General features: G+C 48.0%; 1 protein-coding gene across 4 annotated transcripts in view; it reads left to right on the top strand.

The window, feature by feature from the left end:
• The window catches only part of ARHGAP26 (Rho GTPase activating protein 26), a 392,826-nt gene extending 376,113 nt beyond the window's left edge, over positions 1–16,713 (top strand). The window contains exons 21-24 of one of the 4 annotated variants that reach the window (XM_041000551.1): positions 172–282; positions 418–447; positions 5,090–5,181; positions 12,685–16,713. In XM_041000551.1, coding sequence (XP_040856485.1) covers positions 172–282; positions 418–447; positions 5,090–5,181; positions 12,685–12,773 — 322 coding nt within the window. In that variant the 3' untranslated portion in view covers positions 12,774–16,713. Of the gene's footprint in view, positions 1–171; positions 448–5,089; positions 5,182–12,684 lie in introns of all 4 variants that reach the window. The other 3 variants (XM_041000639.1, XM_041000463.1, XM_041000725.1) reach the window with 3 other exon arrangements.
• The last annotated feature ends 2,839 nt before the right edge of the window (positions 16,714–19,552 follow it).

Here is a 19,552-nt window from a genome sequence, read left to right as displayed (position 1 = left end):
GCAGATGATACAGTCCATTCTGGAGAATGGTGCCAGGGCACTGGCTGGCAACTCATCGCCAGGTTTCATTGCTGCTCCGGGCTGCTCCAGCTCCCTGTCATCTGGCCTCCCTGTGCTCCCACTGTGGATTCCTTGTGTGCTGACAAGTTTTCTGGTTGTTATGTCTTGCAGCCCCCCGAATCCAAGCCCAACATCACCCCTCTCGCCATCTTGGCCCATGTTCTCGGCGCCCTCCAGCCCTATGCCCACCTCATCCACGTCCAGCGACTCATCCCCCGTCAGGTCTGTTGCAGGGTTTGCTTGGTTTTCTGTTGCTGCTGTTGTTCTCTCATTGGCTTGGTCCTCTCTTCATGCAGTGTTCAGCCTCCTCGTCAACTTTGTTCCCTGCCATCCAAACCTGCACTTGCTTTTTGACAGGCCAGAAGAAGCAGTTCGCGAAAACTCCAGGTAAAATCATGGGTCGTGACTGATTGTTCTTGATTGATCCGAAGCAGCAGGGGACCACAGAGGGGAAGCGTTCCTCTGCTCTCCTGTGGCAGTAGCCCCAGGTACCCACCCAGGAAGGACCATGCACAGGAGTCAATCATACCTTTCAAACCCTCTCACCAGTTTCTGGAGCCAGGAGTAAAGCCCTAGCCCCGCTGGCTATAGTGTGGATGGCTCTGGTCACGTGGTCTCTGTGCCTTGCCGGAAAAGCTGGAGAGGAACGGTACTGAGGCACACACTTGTGTCAGAGAGCATCGGGCCACGTTTCCTTGTGGGACTGACCCACCTACTCATCCTCTAGTTGGGAGTCACACTGAACACACAAGAAAAGGTTCAGAGAGGAAGCGGTTTGTTCTGGATCACTCATCTACCTCCCTGCTCCCTGCCTGCCTGTGCCTCTCTCAGCAGCACTGAACCCTGCAGGGGCAAAAAGGCCCCCCCTCTGTCTGACAATGAGCGGCCTGACCATGTTCCTTCCCCAGGACCCATGCTAGAACTGTCCCTGCTTTTATGCTGGCCACACTCAGGAGTCCCCATGCTTGGCCCTGGGGCCCTTTGTGAAAAGACGCTCCCTAAACCTGAGAAAAGAGCTGGAAAAGGATCCCGCAGAACCCAGTGTCTGTGAGGCCCCCAGTCAGGATGTCTCTGCCATCAGACCACCTAAGCAGTCCCCTTTCTGTGTGCCCTGAGCCTTAGATGTTGGCTGGGAGATTTTTTTTTTCCCTTATCTTCTCTCCTACTGCTAGGTCCATCAGAGAGGTTTACATAATTTATAAAGTTGAGTCTGTCTTTTAAAAAAAGAAAAATGCCATACTATTTCTGCATCCCTCTATCATTTTATTTCCCTCCAGATGATAGATGATGCTTGCACATCTGTCATTTCCTTCTATCCTCCTGCAAGAGTGGGGAAAGAGATGGCATGAACCCTGGAACAGACCAAGAAAGCCAAGATGCAGACAGGTGGCTGGGGACACAGTCACGTGACTTAGAGCCAGGTAGAATCCAAGACTTCCCCTTAGCCCAACACTCTCCCTCAAGCACATGGTTAGTCCCAACTTTAAAGTCTCCCTGTAGCTCCCAGCCCGAGCATGGCTGGTTCTCCCACAGTTGATAGAACATTCTACCTAATTTTGTCCTGAATGATGGGGAAAAGAGTTATACAAAATAATTTTTTTCCCTCTTCTTAGAAATAAAGTAGATTCCAACAATGTTCTCCGGACATTCCGGCTATTTTCTAATTATCTCTTTAACATCTTCTGGCCACTTTGGGAGAAAGTGTTTCAGGATACCAGAGATGGTATCAGTTATATGACTGACTGGCCCGTGAGCACCTGAGCTTGGATAATGTACAGTGGCCAGGAAAAGCTACCTTCTCAAATGCCTTATTCACTCATTAGAAATACTGGTGTGTCTGAAAAATGTGGCTTCAATGTTTTCATCTAAAGGAAATAAAATCTCCACAACATCTGGCCCTGGACACAAATGGACGGTGCAAACACTGAGCCTAGAAAACATACATACCCTGTGTGTTGATGGTGTTAACTATTTTGTGTCTCTGAGCTTTGGGATCTTTTTGTTAGCTATCTCTTTCTCCCCGACTCCCTTGTATCTTCAGAAAGTTTTATATTTTCCCCTCGTCTTCACCACCTCCCGAAGTATTTCTGCATTGGCAGAGGACAGAATGTTTGCCTGGTATATTTGACAACGTGGTTACTCTGTACTGCCCCCTCTGAGCATTGTTAGAATAGCATTGATTGGACAAGGTGGTTTCTTAGTCTTTTGGAAGCTGCCTTGTTGACACAGGCAAAGCAGAATGGGGCTTGGACTTTGCAATCGCTGAGCTAAATGCATGTGCCAAGGTGAACACAGATATGGGCACTGCTGGGGAGCTGACCTGTCAGGAACAGAGAGACCTGAAATGCCCTAACTGCCACTGTAGGGTGCAGCCAAGAAATGGGGGCATTGACCCATACTGAGATGCAATATTCCCCTCCACAAGACAGACTCCACCCCCAACCAGAGCATGAAGCTTCAGTTTCCTTCCCTGGGCAGAGGTTTCACAGATAAATTCCAGAAAGATCAATGCAGTGGTCCCATGAGCTTGTGCACGTTCCTCCCCTGGAAAAGGCTGCTTCTCCCTTCATCACATCATTTTAAAAGTGTATCTGTTCAACCTATAAGGTGAAGGGACACTTATTTTTGTGTATTTGAAAGGTAAAATGACAGAGAAATGTTCCATCCACTGGTTCCCTTCCCAGATGGCTGCAACAACTGGGGCCAGAGCAAACCAAAGCCAGGAACCCGGGACTCCATCCACGTCTCCCACGAGGATGGCCCAGGTGCTTGGGCCATCTTTTGCTTCTTCCCAGGCATGATAGCAAGCAGCTAGATGTAGAGCAGCCAAAACTGGAACCAGCACTCCCATATGGGATGTTGGCATTGCAGAGGGCAGCTTTTTCACCTGGGGCCATAGTACTGGCCCCTGCAGAAGTCTCTCTGGCTCATGAAGCACATCACAAAAAGGACACTAGAGGAGTAGTACCTGCACAATCCTTCTTTCTTTCCCTTGCACCCCACTCTCAAAAAGTTGCTAGCCACAAACCTGTAACTTGTGGGTACCCAGGATCCCCTGGAAGTAGTGCCTAAATGATAAACTGTGCCCCACCCCAACCCCCACCCTGATTGCCACATGTTGGCGAGTGGTCCGTCATTGTGCAAGGCTTGTAAGGGCATTTGAGGGAAGCTTTTCCGAGTGCTTTCCTGGCCTCATGCCTTGCTCAAAGATGAAATATTAAGAGAAAGGGCTCCAAACTTGCCCACAACCTTGAAGGCCCAGCTAAGGTCTGAAGGGCGTTGTGACAGGAGCCGCTGAAACCATCGCAGTGTGGAGATGCACTGCAGAGAGCAGAGAGCCATGAGCCAGAGAGACAAGGAACCAAGGAACCAAAGGTGCTTGCCAGGGAGTTTTTCTCTTCCTCCTCGGGGCCAGGGCCTCTAAACAGAGCCTCTCTGCCAACAGGATCTGTCCATCTGGATGAGAACTCTGCCTAAAGCATACTCCCTCGCTTTTGAGAAGGAGTTCTGGGATGGGGCACTAGGCTTGTGGGCCCAACCTCCTCTTAAAGAGACCAAGCTTTCCCCACCCTTCGCCCCGCCACCCTGGGGTGAGGGGAGAATGGACCTGCCACATTTTGCAAATAAGATGAAAATGCTCCAGATCCAGGTAAATTTTGAATTATAGATTAGCAGCAAATGGTTTCTTTTTTAGTCTGTGGATATCCCAGACAATACTTGGAGAATACGAGAGCACTTGGAAACAGTCTGTGGAAGCTTGGATTGAAAGGTCAAAGATGGGCATTCCATCCAGTGCCCAAGATCCCAGTTAGGATGCCTGTGTTCCATGTCTGATGGCCCGACTTTGCTTCTGAGCATCAGCTCCTGACACCACCTTGCCACCAGTGCAGACCCTGAGAGGCATCATTCTTGTGACTCAAGAGAAATCTCTAGATTATTTAAAACCAGAAGACATGAAAGCAGTTATTGAGAGAAACTAACTATGCTGACCAGCTCACACAAATGACTCTCCAGAGCACCTTAGCAAACCATGGCTTGTAATGGGTCCCTTCCAGCCCCCTGCCAGCTTTCCTTAGATAAAGCTTTATGGAACACAGCCATGAAGATTTGTTTACATGTCGCCCCATGGTTGCATGTGTACTATGATGCAGAGCTGAACAATGCAACCAACCCACAAGACATATATTTACTCTGTGGCTGCTGTGGGAGTCCCCGTGCCTGTGTGTACCTCTGCAGCATCTGCAGATCCATAGAACCAAGACACCTGATTTTCTGAGTACTGCACATGTGATTCCAGTGCCCAAGTGAGCATCTCTGCCAGCACTCATGGACACGAGGACAAGAAATGCACACCCTGTCCTCTCCCCATCCTTCTTCCTTCCTACCTGGCTGTGCATGTGTGCTCATACACACACATAGTATACCTACCAAATGCCCTGTACTGTACACGTAGTATAGTTGCTCTCACACGCCCCTTCTGTGTCTCCTGACCTGCTGGAGGTTCTGGGGAGAACCACGTCTGGAGTCCTGTTCCCACATTAAGACCCAGCCTGGGACTAAATTAGCAACATCTAGGCCCAAACCTGGCCTTACTAGAGTTTCTAATTTTTTCACTCTCAGTGAGTGTTGTCCCCCTTTCATCCAACTTCCCTGGGACAGCTGGAATGTTTTTTTTTGCCCCTACTCCCTACTCAGCCCCCAGGTACACCTGCCCTGACCCTGGGGCCCAAACTGCCCTTTCACCCTTCATCCGTGGCAGCTCACAGGGACTGTGTGTGGCACAAGGTGACCCCACAAGAAGTCTGGTGTTTTGGAACTCTCGGCCTCTCTCTGAATATTTTTCATTTTTCTCCTCTGACCTTTGCAACTTTCCCACCTCCTGTCTTGCCATCTGGCCACCCTACCTGGCTTTGCCACAAATCTGGCCTAGGTGACTTACAGAGAAAGGGAGGAAGAGAGGCTAAATAACTGGAGCTTTGCAGTGGGGGTTAATAAAAAAGGATGTTAAAGAACTCGTGTTTCCATGCAGCACACCATTCCGGAAGGCACAAGCCTTGTATGCCTGCAAAGCTGAACACGACTCCGAACTCTCCTTCACGGCAGGCACGGTCTTCGATAATGGTGAGTGTCTCATCCCTTTGCCAAGATGTGGAGGTGGGCTGGGGGAGAAGGAAAGAAGGAACTGGTGTCTTCAAAATTACTGCTTGGGAAAAGCCTCAGTAGAATGGATGAGTGTGTGTGTGTGTGTGTGTGTGTGTTCCCAAAATAAGAGAACAGCAGCAGAGCACCAAGAAGGAGCAGGAGGCACAGACATGTGTAATCAGTTGACTGTCAGATCGTCTAAACATGAGATGAGGTTGCACACAGTGCCTAGCAATAGTACTTGCACATCTGGAGGCTGGCCAGAGTAAGACAGTAGAGTGGAGGACTGGCTGGGCTGTGATTGGTCAGGAGCACAGGATGAGACTGACACCAATTCTGTGACATCTTGTTTTGACTTCCATGACATCTCTCCCCAGCAGCCCAGATGGGTGTCCCTGGTAGCAGGGTCTCTGGCAGGCATTGAGGCAGTGAGCCTTGCCACGCCCTTGTCCATCTGCCCTTCCACTTCTGGAACAGCTGCACAGCCCACCCCATAGTCTGACCACCTTACAAACTGCCAGTCTCCCTGCTGTGGTGTCCTGGTGCAAGAGTGAATTCTTAGCAGGTACAAGCTGGGATCTAGTACTTGATTCATGCACCATTTTCTTCTGGTTTTTCTTTTTCTTTTTTTTTTTTCCTCTCTGCTCTTCTCCCTTCAAAGAACAAAACAAAATCTTTTTTTTTTCTTTTTAAAGAAAAAAACCATTATCAGAGTTTGTTTTAACTTATTTGCCTAAGAGGAAAGTCTGGAGACTGAAGAAAAAAGTTTGTGTGTCAGCGTAGTTTTCCCCGTGTGATGGCTTCCTTGGTTATCTCTCTGGATCCTTAAATAGGAATTGGCTCTGATTTGCTGAAACGAGGAAGTCCAAGCTACTTTCCAGCTATATCAATTGGACAGTTTGTGTGGCTGCTTCCCCAGTATTGAGGAAGTAGGGAGCTCAATGGGATCCCCAGTGAGGAGGTAGGGATTTCAGGCAGGAGTGAGTAAGCATTGCACAAGCACCCCATGTGCCTGTGGGGAGCCCTGTCACCTGCCCAGGGTTACAGAGCCTGAACTCTAAGTGTGCCAGTGTGGCTGCCAACTGCATGCCTGGGCTTGACCACTGTCTCTTATGTGACCTCTAGCAGTGGCATAGGGCTCTATGTGCCCTACTACATATTAAATATTTCGTATGCTGTGAGCATGAAGATTTGGCACCACCATCATCGTCATTTTGTCCAGATATGTCACAAAAGATACTGGTACTGCAGGCCTCTGGGGAATAGCCCTTGGCTGCACTCTCATCCAGAGGGTCTGCCGCCTAGGTGCATGCCTCTGAGTGTAACTTGCCATAGATGTAGATCAGGCATGGGAGATGTGGCACAGGGCTGTAGGAGATTGCTAGGTCACACAGCACTAGACCAACAGGAGTGGGATCCAGAAGCCCAAGGGTCCTTTGGAATCTGCGTCTCTTCTTACAGCTCTCTGAGCACTGCCCTTCAGCCTTAGCTCTGTTTGTTCTCACTTGGCTTTTTTGGAAATCAAGACCCATGAGCTGTTAGCCCAGCCCAGCCAGTTCATGATACAGCAGAAGACAATATATGACCCAGGCTCCTGTGACCTGCTGGAACAGCAAGGAAGGAGCTTCTGTGTGTTAATGAGCAGGGCTGAGAGATCCCTTCAGGGTCTGTCCTCTAAGCCCCATTGCACTACTGTCATGGGCCACCATGGTCCTTTAGCTATTCACCCAGATTACACAAAGAACCCTTGAACACAGGGGCAGAGTTGGGTCAGACTTGCAATTTGTGACTCCTTTTGTTGAGTGCAGTCTCCTTTCATGGGTCCAACAGCTCTAATTAAATATCAGATATCATGTAACTAACCAATATAACATGTAAAACTCAGTAGTTTTGGGGTATACTCCCAGCTATGCTATGAAGCCCCAGAGTCATCTGCAGCAAGGCCCGATTCCCCCTGATCTCCTCCTCCTTCCAGGCAGCTGCCAGTCTACATTCTGTCTGTAGCTTTGCCTATCCTGGACGTTTCATGTGAATGCAGTCATATCATGTATGATCTTTGTAACTGGATTTTTTTCCCTTCATGTCTCATGATGTTCTCAAGGTTCATCCATCTGATAACTTGCATCAGAGCCTCATTCGTTTCCATGACTGAGTAATATTCCAGGGCATGGATAGTCTGTGTCGTCTCCCAGTTTCTGTCAATTGGTGGGCGTCCTAATGATTGGCACTTTGTGACTGTTCTGAATCATGCTGCTTTGAATGTTCAGGACCAGGTTTCTTTGTGGGCACACACTTTAAAGTTCCTTGGGAATATACCCCTGACTGGAATTGTGGACACACAGAGTAATGTTGTGTCTGACTCTTTGAGGAAGTACCCAGCTGTTTGGCCAAGTAGTTGAGCCGTTTTACATTCCCACATTCTTTCCTTCTTAAGTCCCCTGTTTCAAGTACCTTAAGGTGTTAAACATGCACAGAACAAAACAGACAGCAAGGTGACTTCTGGGGACTGTGTACTGTCCTTCCCGGCATGTATGCATGTGTGCACACACACCCGCACACCTGCGGTCCTCACCAGAAATCCTTTAATGATCTGGGAGAGCAGTTCAGATGCCTGGGTGGTGAGTCAGAGGTCTTGCCTAAGCCCTCCCGTGGTGTCTGGGAGCCATGGCAGAGTCCACGGATGCGAGTTTGTAACCAGCCGGGCCAAAGGGAACCCACAGGCGAGCACTTCTCAGCGATGATGGAGCAGACAGCAGTAGGAGAGATGGAGCTGATGAAACTTTAATCCACCATCTAGATTGCTTGGCCTGATAGGGTTTTATGAGCGCCTGTTCATGAGGAAGCTGCTACCTGTAACCTATTTCCTCCCAACTCCCTCCACCTCTGGAGGAGGAAAACAGGCCTTGTGAGAGAAAAAATGAATACCGCGTCAGGTGCTGGGGGTGGTGCGTGCTTTGATCCTTGTCGGATCTCTTGTTAGTTTGTAGCTCAAGGTATTAGGTAAGGCCTGTTTAATGTGGATGCTGCATACCTGTCAATCACAGGACTGGTCAGAGGAAGGTTTCCTAATTTCCTAATGACAGGTTTGCTCATGACAGGTAGGGTGTGTGTGTGTGTTTGTTCTAGGATTGAAGAGGAGGGCATATGGCAGAGCAACTCTGGGTTCCTGATGAACAGTCTCGAAGCCTTGGATGTGCAGGGGTCCGGGTGTGCCTCTGCAGCAGCTGCTTAAGTCAGCGCCTGGACTTTGGGCACTGGGGGAGTGGACATGCAGTACTCGGAAGTCTCCAGCGTCAGCCCTGGCCAGACTACTAGGAAACTGCCCGCTTGAATGCCTCACACATTAAGTGGAAAGAGCGAAAGCTTATGTTCTCTGGAACATGAGTCATCCACGAGCCACGTGCTGTGTAATACCTGGAAAACTCGCGTGGCTGTCACTCAAATTGGGTTCTTGGGATACTCAAGACTGGAGATGAGCTGATGCCCATCCTTCCTTCCTTCCTTTCCCTGGCACTAGGCACAGTGCCAGTGCCAGAGGGGCTGCCCCTGCTGCCTTTGCTGATGGAGAGCCACCCAGCTTCCCAGGGAGACATTAAGCTGCCCAGGAAATGGGGCTCCCAGACTGCTCTCCCACAGCCCCCACTCCGTGCACACCCACACCCAGGCCAACTCCACCTCTCACATAGGCCTCCCCACCTGCCTCCTGGCATGTGGCCCTGCGTCCACGCCTGCCCTCATGATACCCTAGCCACACATCTGCCCCAACCATCTTTGAAAAAGGAAGCTGCATTTGTTACCTACCTGCTTTAAATACTCCATTGGATTCCCGTTGTCCCAGGGTAACTTCAGTCTCCTCTGGGGCTCCTATGACCTTCTGCCCTCAGGGACACACTACAGCCTTGCAGGCCTAAAATTCTCAAATAGAGTCAGCACCCCTTAAACTGCCCATCAAGTCCAACCTGTCCCCTGTTTTTATTGATAAAGCTTTATTGGGATACAGCCAATGCCTTTCTGTGGCACTTCTACTTGCTGAGCAGAAAAGCGAATTTACCGACAGCCTCCTGAGAAAACTTAGCAGTTCCCTGTTCCCGGTTCCCAGGTGGTCCCTGCTTTTTGCAGGGTTCACACACGTTGCCTGACTGACTCTTTTATATCATTGAGGCTCTGACTTTTGCAGCTCGTCCCCACCTGCCCCTGCCTTCTCCATCTCTTCCTATCTCACCCTTGCCTAAAGTGACAACTTTGTGTGTGTTTTCCTGTCCCAGGAACAGGCTCTGGCAGCTCCCTCTCTTGTGTGTGCAAGGACCTCGTGCAGGGTCTGGTGCATAGTGAATGCCTGTATTTGTTAAAGGAGCAAACTCATCTTTACTATATAGAGACCTAGGTAGTTAGGACTTCTTGCCTTGGGGCAGCCAGCCTTTCTTGGTGCTGCTAACACATTGGCTGCTTGCCCACAGTGAATAAGGAGGAGGAGAACAGGAGTTATGGATGTAGAATGCCTGGTGGTTCTTAGGCTAGAGCTAAGAGGGAGTGGTAAGCAGGAAGCTTGTGTGCTTCTGTAGCTCCCTGAATGTAGGCTGAGAAGTAGGCATTGGTGCAGCTTAACCTGCCAAGACCATACTGAATATCTCTGCACCTTCATTTGCTCTCCTGTTAAATGAGGGTAATAATAGCAGAAGCTGGAATCAGTAATGGAAAGCATAGCAGTCAGTTTAGTTAAATGTCTGAGCTTATACCTGCCTCCTGGCAGCATCTCTTAAGTATTAGCAGGTATCATTACCCAGAGGCAGAGGGAGTTACTGCAAGTGGTGCAGCCAAGGAGTGCTGTGAAACAAGGTAAAATGCGACGAGAAATGAGAAAAGCCAAGCTTAATACATTTGCCCAGCACATTAATAGGGCCCCCAACCACTCCCTGTGGGATGACCTGGGAGTATTGTCCAAGCCTAGATAAGCGGGGCGCAGGTGGCAGGGATGTTCCAATGCCACTTAGAAAGGAGGAGGGCTTCACCTATGTCTTCAAGTGCGAGACAGGTCATGGAAGACAGTGGAAAGCAGGGAGGGGTATCAGGTCTTCCATGAGGAAATGAGAATTTGCATTTGAAAACTAACGATGATTTTTCTTTAAGAGATATTTGGGCACTGAAAAACCAGGACTTTAAACTTCCTATGAGTCAATTAAAATGCTTGTTTCGTGGTGTCCCTCCCTGGATGTTGGCTTTGAATGTTCTGCTGGGAAGCCTGAGCCTCTGCAGTTTTAGAATCAGCACCCAGATGATCCTTATGCCCAAGGTCTGGTGCTGTGCTTGAGAGAAAGCCTTGGCTTTACAGCTTCCGTCAGTCCTCAAATCTGACCCACAGCTGTCAGGACCACACTTCAGCGATTCTCCTCCTCCCATGGTCTCTTGAGTCCTGCTCCAGTATTTGTGGGCATGACTCCCTGGGGACCTGGCCACTGAGAGAGAAGTCAGGAGAAGGTAGACTCAGGAGTCCCAGGGTCTTGCTAGGTTCTTGAACATGCGGGGTCCTTGCTAGGTTCTTTCCCCCTGGTTTTTTGATTATGTGTTGAGGTTCTGCTTCCTAAGTTTCATTCTGGAGACCAGCTGTGTTTGTTTTCACCCTCAGTGTTTGAGGATCACTGAAGCTGCTAGACCAGGCACTTACCGCAGTGTCACCAGACGGGGGCAAGCTGACCTGTGCTAGTAGCACAGGACTCACTGTACACAGGCCCATCGCAAGCATTTACCATGTCTGACTCTGTGCACAGTATTTCACCCACACGGGTTCCTGTGGTCCTCCTGATGAAAACCCACCAAAGGGGACGGAGTTTCTTGGTCACCATTTAAGAGGTCCAGAAATGGAGGTGATGTTAATGGCTTGTGCTGAGTGGTGGGCAGAGGACCCAGAAGTTGGGTGTTGGCACGACAGAGCTTCGCTGTTGGAGAGCTGGGTGTGTTCTCCCATGATCCTTCTGAGTTTTCTGTTTGTGAGTTGTGAATCCATGTGTCTTTGCTGCCCTGGGTTATTCCTGGAGCCTCCTGATGGGAAGTTGTGCAAGCATTATGGAGGCCAACTCTTTGGCCTTGTCTCTTCCCGAGGAAGTGATCCAGGTCCCAACGAGTTTGACATGGATCTGGTCTGGGGCTCCGCGCCTGTCCCTCTGCTGCCTCCCTGTTTTCTTTCTTTGGTTTCTGTTCCTGCTTCTTTCCCTCTGAACCGAAACTAGAATGACACAGTTGTGTTGGGACGGAAATGCTTTTCTAAAACAAGCTCAGGAAGTCACTTAATTAGCACAGGAAGGGAATAGGGGAAAATTCATTTTCTCCAAACAATCTCGGAAAATTAGAGTTTTCCTGAGAGGCTGAAAGTAGATGCCCCGCCTCACCCTGCAGTGAGCTGCGTGTTGCTGGTTCCCATGCACAAGTAGCCTCCAGCTCCTAGTCCCTCAATTCCTTCCTTCTGCCTCCCTGCTGTTGACTACTTTGCACACTCAGCTGGACCTTATATAATCCTCCAGTTTCCATGGAGCTGGATCATGATGTCACAGAATGGTTGGCTATTTGGATATTGAAAAATCTAAGAGGCAGTAATTTTGAATGTTGCAGTAAAGAGGACAGCTTTCAGATCTGTACGTAGGGGGAACATTCTGGAGAACAGGAAAGAAAACCAAGAAAGGCTGTAGATGGAAAAGAAGACTGTTCTGGGGAGGGTGGGAAATTGGGTGGGCCTTCTCCCTTAATACCCCACTTTAAACATGAAGGTAACGATATGGAAAACTTACTAGTATTATCCACTTTCCTGTAGCCCTTGAACCTTCTTACCCTAATGAACTATGTAAAGAATGTCAAAATAAATTTTATTTTAAAAAAAAGACTGTTCTAAGTTTGTAAAATTAAATTTTAAATTCTAGGGTACTGGCAAGGAAATTTGAAGCAGGGAGCAGCAAGGAAAGGAAAGGAAAATGTATGACCAGGAACTACGCATCAGTTGACACTAGTTCTCAGCAGAGTGCTGTGGCATTTTTCTGGATACCTTGTTGATGCTGGCGAAGTAGATGGTGAATGGATGAATGGGTGAATACAAATGTAATTGGAGCAATACTACCGTTGGTCTTTAAACTAGAAAGCAGAAATTTGCTACTTCTCGTAGCATAAACCAGGAACTTTTAAGAAAACAAAAATTTTAAAAAATAAAAAGAAAACAAAAATTCATGAAAGCGTTAATGTTGTGGGCAAATTTTTGGATGTCTCTGGCTGTTCGCCTTTTTTTTTGTGGAGAAAAACACAAAACAAGTTTCATCAGGAAACATATTCCTATCCAAAAGGCTTAAGAACCTCTGATTAAAACAAGTCCTAGGCTTATGTAACCTGCTCAGTAATTGCCCCTACGCTCCTCACTGTCTTCATGAAGACAGCACACAGCACACACACCCCTCCAGCCCTGCTTAACGGCATCTCTTCTTGCTGTCTCTCCTTCCTGTACAGTTCATCCATCTCAGGAGCCTGGCTGGTTGGAGGGGACTCTGAACGGGAAGACTGGCCTCATCCCTGAGAACTACGTGGAGTTCCTCTAACCATGGGCCCCAGCAGAACTGCTGAGCTTTACATGGTATCCATGACAACCGCTGACTCCAGTGTCGTAGGCCATTTCTGTTTGCCACTGAGAATCGCAGGTGACTGTGGCTACCTGTTGATGCACCTGTTTCTGTGGACTCTCAAGTTACCCATCACCGCCGTCATCTCAGCTGACACTCAGTGTTGCCACAAGAAGCAGACGTCAACCCGCAGAGGCCATTTGATTTCTGTGACACAGAGAAAGACTTGCAAAGCCGGTGTCTCCTGGGTGCCCAAAATAGGAAGTGCTCCTTTGTCTCAACTGTCATCCAAATCCCCATCCTTTTTAGAGAGCAAGTGAGCTTTAAGGAGTTGCCAGGAACACACAGCATACTAAAGGCCAGCGGGGCTAGGCAGGGAAACTGACACTGGGGTCCAGGCTGGGTCTGTTGCTTTTGTTTACAGTAGACACCCTCTCTTTCCCTCCTCTAAATACCTGAGACCCACAGTGCTGCGGGCAGCTGGGTCTGTCTATTTGCATACAGGGTGGAGAGGGAGGGGTTACGGCACTGTTTATGCAAGATCCAATCTTTTCCCCATCTCCCAAGTCTCCACTGGCCTGTCAGTGGCAAAATTCAATCCAGTCCTCTCATGCAAGGGAACACACTCACGCCATGTCCCTGTATCACCCCTGACCCCATCCAAGCTTTCTCGGCTACCAAGGGCCGCCATCATCTGGTAACCATGACAACCCAGCCTACTCATAAACCAACCTCCAGAAAATATTGTACTCTTTTTTTGCGTGACACATCCTCCTTCCTACCTCCTTCTTGGTAGTTTTTTGAATGGTTTCCTAAGAGGATAACGAAATGAAGGTGGTCTATCTAGGATAGGCAGGAGAACGGCTAGAAGCTCTGCCCTTTCTGATGAGTTTTTGTATTTGGAGCAAACCCTAGTGACCTCTTGAGATTCAGTTATATACAGGTCTCGTACCTCTGTTCTTCCATGCAGATGGTGTTAGCTTTCCACAGGAGAAGAAGCTTCCTCGCAGTGGCTGGCACCATCCTTTTGCTTGCTGGGTCCCTCATGTCCTTGCTTTCACTTGCTCCCCCCACCAGCCTGTCACTCACCAGGCCTCTTGCAGTCCTTTGGGCCACTGGGCACTGGTGCCCTGTGGTTTTTAGAAGTGCTTTCTGGGTAACTGAGCAAGAGTTTAAAAGGATTATCTGCATTCACTGCCACTCAGAAAAAGGGACGTGTTTCCTGGGGAATCTGATGCATGAGTGTCATTGGCACTGTAATTCAGGAAGATCCCAAGATTGGAACAGGGAGAATGAAATGGATTTCTTCTGAGAATCCAAATGTTCCAGTGAGAAGAGGCTGGGCCTGTGGAAGACCGCCTTGGATGGAGGGGTCCCTCTGGACATCTTGCCATGGACTGCCAAAGAACAGAGTTCCCGCATCTTCTGCAAGGAAGAGTCCTTTTAGGAGCAGCTCTGAACAGACCAGCTCCATACAGGTGGACGGGCAAGAGTGTCCCCTGCTTCTGGAACTCCTCGCTAGAGAACTATAAAAAAGGAGAGAAAAACTTGAATTGTGTTGACTTACTGTATCTTTTGCTTTTTTTTTTTTTGAAAAAAAAAAGATAAACTTGTAAATAGAGTGATTTGAAATACTATATGGCAAAGTTTTATATTTGATACTCTTTAAGCTAGTTGTTACTCACGTTTGGGCTTTGATTGCTGAGCCAGTGTGGCTGAGAGAGGAGAGGAGGCAAGGGGTAGAGTCAGGATCACCATGCTGCCATGGTCTGCAAGAAGAGCTGCTGCACCACTCACTGTCTCAGGCTTCGCGAGGGGCCGGAGGGCTGGCAGCTTTCTGTCTTCTTCCTCCACCAAGATCTTCAGCATCTCTTGCACTTCGGGTTTGGAGAGGGAAGAGCATCTTCAGGCCACAAGTTTTCAAAGAATGCCTACTTAGTTGTGAGACAAAGCTCAGGATTTAACTAAATGAGGCCGGAAGTAGGACTTCTTTTCTTCTCAGGTGTGTTTCTCACTACTACCCTCGCCCCAGTATCAGGATGGAGGAGCTGCAACAACTGACGTGTCCCCTGCTTCTCTCTCTCTCTCTCTCTCTCCACGTCTAAGGCTTTACAACTGAGGCTGAGCTAGCCTGCAGTGTTACGCACATGTGAGTTCTAAACCAGGACTGACTGCTCAGAATCTTGAGTCCTGGATACGCGGCTGCTTTCCCTTTTGCTCAACAGTGTGTGTGTTCTCTCCTTTCACCTCCGCACTCCATGGAACCCCTGAAGAGGTAGAAGAGTAGAGATTGTGCCATGATAGCTTTAAAGCTAGCAGGGGCTGGTGGCTGTGATCAGCTCAAGGATTATACAGTGACTCTCCAGGGACTCAGCTGGACGCCAGTGAGACCCGACCATTGAATCAGGGAGGAAGAATTAAGAATGGACAAGGCTGAGGTTGTTTTCAAGAAATGTGTCATTGAGAACCCAAGAGGAAGGGGACTACGTTAACACGCCTCGCTCTACTCAGGCACTGTAATGGGAAGCAAGGAAACATGGACTCCCTGTGGGCTGTGCACACTCACGTAGTGGGCTACTTGCCAAGTTACAAGAGCCCAACATAATGGTTTTAACACATTTGACCTTTCAAATTGGCCCTTGCCCTATTGACGTCTTAACTGGATTTAATATAGAGAGGCAGAAGCCAAAGGCCCTGCTTCAGGACTTACTAAAGCAGACCTATAGACACTTGGCCCAAAGCTTGAGTCCTTGGAAGCCTAGCCTGTCTCTCCCTCCTGAGTGGCCCTGATTTGGAGCTGCTCTTGATGGGATCTGTTAGGTAAGCCCCTCCCCTGCTTCGCTGAGGCCACACCAGGCCTGTGACAGATGGTCACTCTGTCTCCCGTTGTTCCGCCAGGCTCTCCTCCTCCCCATTCGCCACAGAGCCATAGGAATTATTCAGGATGTGAGCCAGCCAGTAGGAAGGAACTGGAAGACTGAAAATAGATTTCAGTATCCATGCTCCCTATTCCTAACACTGTCTGCTTAATGGGGAATGTTGGGGCAGCCCGTGGGTGTAAATTAAGTCTCCCTGAGCTCTCCCAGGAGCCTCAAGTTGGCTTCATAAGGCCTTGTGGTCAGTAACCCATGGAGTCTTTGGGGAGTGTGAAGATCAAGTGCTTTCTCCTCCTTCAGGCACCTGTGACGCCTTAGTTTGAGAAAGCCATGCCATGAGGAGATAATAAGCTCTAAGTCCTTGCCCCCATACAAGTGAAAAACTGGCTTGCTCCTGATGGAGAATATTCTGTTCTGTTTTCCAAGATAAACCCACAGAGATGAGTCCCGTACAGTGCATCCTCCTTTAGTATCCTAGAATGGAAGCCAGGTTCTAGCTCAGAGCGGTTGGTAGTTCTGCAGCCAATATGTGTTGTGTGACGTTGGAGCAAACTGTTTATTTTCCACATAACTTCAGTGTATCCCTTCTTGCTGAGTGGTTTTTGGACAGGGATGTGAAGACAGAAAATGAGCGATGAAGTGGTAGGTTGGCATTGGGACAGTCATACTAGTGACAAGGTCATCTCGGGCACTTGTCCAGGATGTCTGAATCGTGAGTGTGCATGTGCTGTGGCTCAGAAGGGAGGCCTTCTGTTGACTGAATCTGTGTTTCAAAGGCGGCAATCCCAGGCATACTAGAAGCTTTCCTTTCCTTTCACTCCAGAAACTCTCCCACTCCACCCCAGGCATGGGCAATTGAGGGCTGGGAGACTATGAAAGCTAAAGATAGCCTCTCTGTGACTGTCGTCAGGCACCTTCTGTCCTCTGTCTTTCCAAAAACAAGCCAGGAATATGGCATTTTGTAGGTATGGGATGACCTGTAATGAATGTTGAGTGAGCATGTTACCCAAGTTGAACAGCCAGTGCGGAAGAAACCAAGCAACCTCTTAACTTCCTAGAAGGACTGTCCCAGGTGTCCCATGCAGGGAGCTCTCGGCCATCTCTGGCCAATCTGACCTAATCAATTACCTCGACAACCCTGACCCTCACTTCTTTCAAGTCAATTGGGCACTTCTTCATACACCCTGTGCTGGTGCTAAAACGTGTATCTGGTCTTGCACAAAAATGTTTGACAGCCACAAGGATGTGCTCAGGGCTGAATTGCTTCTCTGTAATTGTGGCATCAAAATGCCAGCAGCAGTAGAGCTGTAAACCTTACACAGTCCTATGGCATGGCTGAGATAAAGCTGCAACCAGTCATAATTAGCTTTTTTCCTTTTGCCGCCTACAGTACTCTTCTAAGTGAAGAGCTTCCCAAAGCAGAGGGAGAGGCTGTGTCTTTCAGAGCCAGTCCTTGCTGAAATCTGACCTCTGATAGAAGCACCTGTATTCTTGAGAGAAAAAGTGTTCACAAGTGAATCATACCAGAGGTGGTGAGAAGGAACAGGCCTTTTTGCTTTTGTTTTTTCTTTTTTTTTTTAAGATTTATTTATTTTTACTGGAAAGTCAGATATACAGAGGAGGAGAGACAGAGAGGAAGATCTTCATCCGATGGTTCACTCCCCAAGTGAACACAATGGCAAGAACTGAGCCAATCCAAAGCCAGGAGCTAGGAGCCTTTTTTAGGCCTCCCACGTGGATGCAGGGTCCCAAGGCTTTGGGCCGACTTTGACTGCTTTCCCAGGCCACAAGCAGGGAACTGGATGGGAAGCAGGGCCGCTGAGGTTAGAACCGGTGACCATATGGGATCCCAGGCGCATGCAAGGCAAGGACTTTAACCACTACGCTATCATGCCAGGCCCTGTTTGTTCTTTTAGAATGATAAATAGTGTTCATTATGACAAGAAAAAAAAAAAAGAACTATCCCAGGAAAGGTTGACACCTAATGATTATCAAGTGTCCCAAGATGTTACAAACAAGTCTATATCTTTTAAGGCGGAATGCTTCAGAGAGCCAACGCTTGGTGCAGTCACAGAGTCCCAGGGAAAGGTAGCCATTGGTTACTGCTGTGGCACCAGAGTCAGAGAGAACCAAAATGTCAGTGTTGTTCCTAGCAGTTCTGGACAGGCTAGCACATCCTGAGCTGCTTTGCATCAACCATTTCTACAAAATTGTTCAAATGGACACCTTCATACTGCTTTCTTGGGCATCCCGATGCCAGGACAACCCTGCGTCGGTGAAAAAAATCCATGTGATGATTCTGTCAGAGGATATGTGTTCCTGTGTGTGTGTGTGGTGCATACTTACTTAGGTAAAAATATGGCCTCACACCAACTCCTCCCCACCCCATGAGCTGGCAATTGCCGAGCCTGTACAGCCTAGAGAATTCAGAGTTAGAGAATTAGAGAAAGAAGAGAGGCTGTTGACTGAACCATGTTCGTATTTATCCAGCAGTTTCTATCTGCAGCTAGATTCATTATTAACTTATTTTTTTTTAAGAAAAAACATGCGAAAAAAAAAGGAAACCCATAAACACTTAGTAGCTATTGCTAGACTAGTGTTCAAAAGCACTCTAAAAGACATCTTGTCCACGTTTTGGCAAAAGAAAATATTTGCATGTTTAATTCATAATTGAGGCTACCTTTGAGTATACAGTAAAGTGCTGTGTAATATAATATCAATAAAGTACTTATAAAATGGCACTTTAATGTTTTCTTTTAAAAAACGTAAATAATGCACTGTTTTAGCTGTCAGTTCAGTATTGACTGTTGACTGGTACATGGAATCCAATTCTGTAATTTAAAAGTCACCTGTGGCTGGAATAGAACTTTTTCCCTGTTATGAGCAGAACTGTTTTTCTGTGTTCTGGCTTTTGAGTAACTGTGCTTTTGTGTCACTAAACATATCTATAAAGACAATGCAATTCCTGTCAAATGGCCTCTGAAACTTGGCTTTCTCACATTCGGTGGGTTCATGCGACTGTCTACATAATGAGTGGAAGTATGATTTTTGAAATAAATGATTTTCCATTTGGTGGTATGCTTGTTTTTTTGCATTTCTGTTCAGGGTTTTGAGTTGATTTGGGTTTCAGTGTCTCTTCCAATGAGCATGTACAGACCATGATCAAAGGTCATGGGTCAAGGCTGCCTAGGTTGTAGGTGACATGTACAGACCATGATCAAGGGGCATAGGTCAAGGCTGACATTCACAGACTGGATTCTCATGTCAGTTCCAAGCAGCCTTGTTTCCCATTTAGGAGAAGGTCAATACTCTGAAGGGTATGTTCGTCGTGCATTTTTGCTTGTTTGTTTGTTTGTTTTAAAGATTTGTTTGTTCTTATTGGAAAGGCAGATATACAGAGAGGAGAGACAGAGAGATCTGCTGGTTCGCTCCCCAAGTGGTTGCAACAGCCTGGAGCTGAGCTGATCTGGAGCCAGGAGCCAGGAACTTCCTCCGGGTCTCCCACATGGGTGCAGGGTCCAAGGCTTTGGGCCATCCGAGACTGTTTTCCTAGGCCACAAACGGAGCTGGATGGGACGTGAAGCAACTGGGACACTAACCAGCACCCATATGGGATCCTGGTACATGCAAGGCGAGGATTTAGCCACTAGGCTATCGTGCCAGGCCCTTGTCCTGTGTTATTAACGAGGCCCAAAGAATCCTCTTCCACTTAACACTTCTGAGTTTATGTTACACAAAAGGGGTCTTAAAAATAAGTTCGTAGAGAAGCTTTGTTTGGATTCCAAATCCTCTTTGCAGCTTTTTGCTCCTGTTTTCCATGATCTTTGTGAAGTGCTCTGATAGTATTCTCCCTCATTCCAATCTGTTGATTTATGGCTCTTC

This window comes from Ochotona curzoniae, unplaced genomic scaffold, assembly GCF_017591425.1.
Source record: "Ochotona curzoniae isolate NIBS_2020 unplaced genomic scaffold, NIBS_Ocur_1.0 contig_1, whole genome shotgun sequence".
Taxonomy (NCBI): domain Eukaryota; kingdom Metazoa; phylum Chordata; class Mammalia; order Lagomorpha; family Ochotonidae; genus Ochotona; species Ochotona curzoniae.
The sequence above is the reverse complement of the archived record's forward strand: the minus strand, read 5'-3'. Positions and strand labels throughout refer to the sequence as shown.